The 5,563-nt window shown below is 42.3% G+C and overlaps 1 protein-coding gene across 11 annotated transcripts; it reads left to right on the plus strand.

The window, feature by feature from the left end:
- The first annotated feature begins 352 nt into the window (after window positions 1–352).
- Window positions 353–3,296, plus strand: LOC125510128 (uncharacterized). 11 transcript variants are annotated; one of them, XM_087521441.1, is made up of 6 exons: window positions 353–801; window positions 1,099–1,234; window positions 1,914–1,991; window positions 2,074–2,151; window positions 2,413–2,528; window positions 2,973–3,296. In XM_087521441.1, the coding sequence occupies exons 1-2, from the start codon at window positions 479–481 to the stop codon at window positions 1,214–1,216; spliced, it is 441 nt and encodes a 146-aa protein (XP_087377567.1). In that variant the 5' UTR covers window positions 353–478; the 3' UTR covers window positions 1,217–1,234; window positions 1,914–1,991; window positions 2,074–2,151; window positions 2,413–2,528; window positions 2,973–3,296. The 11 variants fall into 11 exon arrangements, with proteins under 11 accessions (XP_087377567.1, XP_087377566.1, XP_087377561.1 ...); XM_087521440.1 differs by having other exon boundaries at window positions 1,917–1,991; XM_087521435.1 differs by having other exon boundaries at window positions 1,099–1,991.
- The last annotated feature ends 2,267 nt before the right edge of the window (window positions 3,297–5,563 follow it).

Raw genomic sequence — 5,563 nt, forward strand, 5'->3', positions numbered from 1 at the left:
TCTTTGATCAATGAGCTAGTCAAGTAGAGGCATACACTACTAGTGAAAACCTTATATACAGAAGTTTATCAGTAGCGCGGTTTAAAATTGGGCCCTACTGCTAATTAGTAGTAGCGAGGGGTATAAAAACCGCACTACTACTAAGTTGATAGTAGTAGCGAGGGGTATAAACCTGCGCTGCTACTAAATGGTCTCCAACAATACCCCCGGGATAGGTGATAGTAGTAGCAAGGGATATAAAATCGGCGCTACTACTAAGTAAGTAGTAGTAGCGCAGATAAGACCCCCACGCTACTACTAAGCGTGCCCATCCCGGTCCGATCCACGCTCCCACCCCACCAACTGTCCCACACCACCCACCCCCCGTCTGTCGAAAAAAAAACACGCGACCCGATCCAGATCCCCAACCTCCTCTTCTCTCCCAACCCACTCGCCGCCGGCCTCCCTTCCACCTCCTCTCCTCCGTCCGTCCGCCCCCATGCCCCCCGCCGCCTGCGCCACGCCGGCGGCCGCGCGCCCGCCGCTCCCCGTCTCGCGCCGCTGCCCCCTGCAGCCGAGGGACGGCAACGCGGCGGCCTCCCTGTCCTTGGGCGGCGCCGTCCTTGCCAAATCGAAGGCGAAGGCACCGGCGGCTGCCGCGTCGCCGCCGTCGGTGAGGTCGTATGCTGCCAGGGTTGACGCGGAGAGCAGGGCGGCGGCGGTGGCGATTGAGAAGAAGGTGTCGCTGGCAGAGGAGCTGGAGAAGGTGCGGGAGCGGCGGGGACGGGTGATGGCGGAGCTGATACGCCTCATCGAGATGCAGTAGGTATGCGTCTTCCCTCTGTTCTGATTCTGTTTGGTAGTTCTTCTGGCGCCCGGTTCTGAATGTCAATGGTGATTTAGTTCTATGTCTTTTCCCCAAATCCTAATTCCCGTTCTCGGCTGCTATCCTGCTACATCAAGGCTTCGGCAGCCCGCCGGCTGCGAATCGCCGCTGCACGCCAGCCCGCTGCGTCTGCTGCATCTACTGCATTGTGAATCAGTTTGAAAAAGAAACTGGAGTGTTTGTTGAGAAATTATTTCTCATGGTAGAGTCCTAATTTTTGTTGGCTTTTGCAGGTCTCAATTATCTGTATTCGGTGGTGAAACACTGAAACTAGAGATACAGTGGAGTGACTTTCCTGTAGAGGGAATTAGGGAGGTTTATTCTGATGAGATTATTTCCCATGATATATAGACACGATGCAAAACCAAGGTATGCTCATGCACATAATTCATACCCTAGTAAGTACAGATATGTAGCAATAGTGAGGGAGTGGTGCATGTCTTAATTCATTAAGCCACTGTGAAATTACTGTTAATTAAGATAGTACAGCAGGCACTAGTAATAGTGCTGCTGTTGCTGATATTGCCATTGCCACATTTCACTGCACTCGTATACGCGCACTTTGATTATCTGTGCCACTTTTTTTGCCTGTCTAACGAGCACATATTTTAGTAAAAACTGGAGGAGCGCAGAGTTCTCGTGATGTGCATTATGCCCCTTCTCATGATGTGCGCTACCCTCAGGGCCAGCGCATAATGCGATGAGCGCCAATGAACAGACAAACGGTAAACTGTTGGCTGCTGCCGAAGGAGCAAGCAATGTTCAGTTCTGACAAGTGATAAAGTGGTATTCCGACGAGTGTTCTCACTTGTCTGATGATGTGCAGATTTTGATTGCCTTGTGAACTTGATTAAGATTAAGATTATCAGATGTTAAGTCATTCAACCATGTGTTTGCGTGCCATGTAAATTTCCATTGCCATGGGGTTAACCTGTTTGTACAAATTAAAGTAACTTGATTAAGGTGTTAAATCTGTCAAGCGGTCAGTCACAGTACTGTGCAGTCAGCCATGTCCTGATTTAGAGAAGTAACATTTTTTTTGAAATAGTAGAACATGCAGTCCTTTTACAAATGAAAGAGAGGCAAAGAAAGTGTTGAACAAGAACAACTATCAGCACAACATGTTGTGAGTTGCACATCCTTTTTTGCATTCATTTTAAAAAATGACCCCTTCTTAGTTGCTTGTCACGCTTGGCCACTGGTTGCAGGTCTATGTTCTGGTGGAATCGTTGATTTCTAAGGAGGAGAGGAAGAGAATACAGGGGACTGCGTCTTCAGATTCTCAGGTAAATGCTCTGCTCCTCGTTTTTATTTTCACATCACTGATTGGCAAAAGTTGTGCTTGTGTCTAATACATGCTTAAATTCATTGAGAAACAAAATGTTTGTGATCTGAATCTCACATGCTTAAATTCGTTGAGAAATCAGGATCCTATACTTCATTAATTTGCCTAGACGAAATATTTATTATTATGATTTGTAATTCCATTCACATGTTTCACGGTCCGGTTATAGTGGCTTCAAGCTTTATTTTTAACCTTCTTGCAGTAATGGATAATTACAAGAACATTCCTCAATTCCTCTATGGCTTAAGCCCATCTCAGATGGAAATGTTTAAAACTGACGACAACCCTTATAATCGGCAGTCAAAGAAAGTTACAGAGGTTAGTGAGATCATCCATTACTGCAGTTACATTACTGAAAATAAATGGTGGCATCCAGGAAGTGACACTCTCAAATTCATTCCAAAGTACTCCAGACTCCAAAGCATGTCCTTTTCATCCATTCATGTTAGCAGCGAGCAAGGCCATGGCATCTTTCTTTCCCCTAGAAGTTTAAAGAATCCAATTAGTCATTGACAAATACTTTATGACAAATAGTTGATGGTGTATATGTGTAACACGTGGAGAATATCAATGTAAGACATGATATGAGTTGGTGCAGCAGGTTCATTTGTTTCTAGCTATTACATAGGCGATCTCTTGTTAATAGAAATCACTCACTTTTTTCTCTTCGTATATTTATTCCCGTAGCTACTGTACAACACAACATGCAAGGAAATATATGTCTGCTGAAATTTAATTTAATTTGTTCTTTGCTCTTTACAGAAATCTTGGATTCATAAATGGGAGAAGCACATAAGTGAGAAGATGATGATTGCAAGGATGGAGAGGGAGCAAATCATTTGGAGGGATAGAATACCACTGTTTGGTGTTTTTATGCATTTTTGTTTGCTTTCAACTGTGTTTGCACTAGCTGGGAATAAGTGACTAGGCAATAAGTGTAGATGTATGTATATGCTCTAATGCTCCTGGTTTACTATAAATCTTCGATTTGGAATGATGTGTAATGCTGCTAGTTTATTATAAATCTGGGCTTGTTTTAGTTGTTAGAATTGTATGCATAAAATGGAATTGATGGATTTTTTTTAATTCCTAATTAGTTAGTAGTAGCGTGGGGTGAAATGGAGCGCTACTAGTATTCAGGATACTAGTAGCGTGTGGTACTATAGACGCGATACTACTATTTCGTTAGTAGTAGCGCGGGCGACATCCGCGCTACTAGTAAAATGTTATTAGTAGCGCGAGTTTACCCCGCGCTACTACTAACTATTAGCTGTAGCGCAATACTAGTAGCGCGGGTACCCGCGCTGCTAGTAGCCATTTTACCCGCGCTGCTAGTAGCCTTTTTCCTAGTAGTGATACTAGTGACACTCTGTTTGTCTATGTATTCACACATGTATTATGTTTCCGGTTAATACAATTCTAGCATGAATAATAAACATTTATTATGATATAAGGAAATAAATAATAACTTTATTATTGCCTTTAGGGCATATTTCTTTCAGTCTCCCACTTGCACTAGATTCAATAATCTAGTTCACATCGTCATGTGATCTAATACCAATAGTTCACATCACCATGTGATTAACACCCATAGTTCACATCGACATGTGACCAACACCCAAAGGGTTTACTAGAGTCAATCTAGTTCACGTCGCTATGTGATTAATACCCAAAAGGTACTAAGGTGTGATCATGTTTTGCTTGTGAGAGAAGTTTAGTCAACGGGTCTACCATATTCAGATCCGTAAGTATTTTGCAAATTTCTATGTCAACAATGCTCTGCACGGAGCTACTCTAGCTAATTGCTCACACTTTCAATATATATCCAGATTGAGATTTAGAATCATCTGGATCAGTGTCAAAATTTGCATCGACGTAACCCTTTACGACGAACCTTTTTGTCACCTCCATAATCGAGAAACATATCCTCATTCCACTAAGGATAATTTTGACCGCTGTCCAGTGATCTACTCCTAGATCACTATTGTACTCTCTTGCCAAAAACAGTGTAGGGTATACAATAGATCTGGTACACAGCATGGCATATTTTATAGAATCTATGGCCAAGGCATAGGGAATGAGTTTCATTCTCTTTCTATCTTCTGCCGTGGTCGGGCTTTGAGTCTTACTCAGTTTCACACCTTGTAACACAGGCAAGAACTCTTTCTTTGACTGTTCCATTTTGAACTACTTCAAAATCTTTTCAAGGTATGTACTCATTGAAAAACATATCAAGCGTCTTGATCTATCTCTATAGATCTTGATGCTCAATATGTAAGCAGCTTCACCGAGGTCTTTATTTGAAAAACTCCTTTCAAACACTCCTTTATGCTTTGCAGAATAATTTTACATTATCTCCGATCAACAATATGTCATTCACATATACTTATCAGAAATGATGTAGTGCTCCCACTCACTTTCTTGTAAATACAGGTTTCACCGCAAGTCTGTATAAAACTATATGCTTTGATTAACTTATCAAAACGTATATTCCAACTCCGAGATGCTTGCACCAGTCCATAGATGGATCACTGGAGCATGCATATTTTGTTAGCACCTTTAGGATTGACAAAACCTTCTGGTTGCATCATATACAACTCTTCTTTAATAAATCCATTAAGGAATGCAGTTTTGTTTATCCATTTGCCAGATTTCATAAAATGTGGCAATTGCTAACATGATTCGGACAGACTTAAGCATAGATACGAGTGAGAAACTCTCATCGTAGTCAACACCTTGAACTCGTTGAAAACCTTTTGCGACAATTCTAGCTTTGTAGATAGTAACACTACTATCAACGTCCGTCTTCCTCTTGAAGATCCATTTAATCTCAATGACTCGCCGATCTTTGGGCAAGTCAATCAAAGTCCATGCTTTGTTCTCATACATGGATCTCATCTCAGATTTCATGGCCTCAAGGCATTTCGCGAAATCTGGGCTCATCATCGCTTCCTCATAGTTTGTAGGCTCGTCATGGTCAAGTAACATGACCTCCAGAACAGGATTACCGTACCATTCTGGTGCGGAGCTCACTCTGGTTTACCTACGAGGTTCAGTAGTAACTTGATCTGAAGTTACATGATCATCATCATTAGCTTCCTCACTAATTGGTGTAGTAGTCACAGGAACAAATTTCTGTGATGAACTACTTTCCAATAAGGGAGCAGGTACAGTTACCTCATCAAGTTCTACTTTCCTCCCACTCACTTCTTTCGAAAGAAACTTCTTCTTTAGAAAGGATCCATTCTCAGCAACGAATATCTTGCCTTCGGATCTGTGATAGAAGGTGTACCCAACATTTTCTTTTGGGTATCCTATGAAGACGCACTTCTCCGATTTGCGTTTGAGCTTAT

The sequence above is a fragment of the Triticum urartu genome, chromosome 5A (assembly GCF_056163025.1).
Source record: "Triticum urartu cultivar PI428250 chromosome 5A, HENAU_Tu73, whole genome shotgun sequence".
In the NCBI taxonomy this organism is placed as follows: domain Eukaryota; kingdom Viridiplantae; phylum Streptophyta; class Magnoliopsida; order Poales; family Poaceae; genus Triticum; species Triticum urartu.

Coding starts and splice junctions, on each gene's coding strand:
- LOC125510128 (XM_087521434.1), top strand. CDS start 479: ATGCCCCCCGCCGCCTGCGCCACGCCGGCGGCCGCGCGCCCGCCGCTC. Junction 802..1,098: donor ATACGCCTCATCGAGATGCA/GTAGGTATGCGT, acceptor TGGCTTTTGCAG/GTCTCAATTATCTGTATTCG.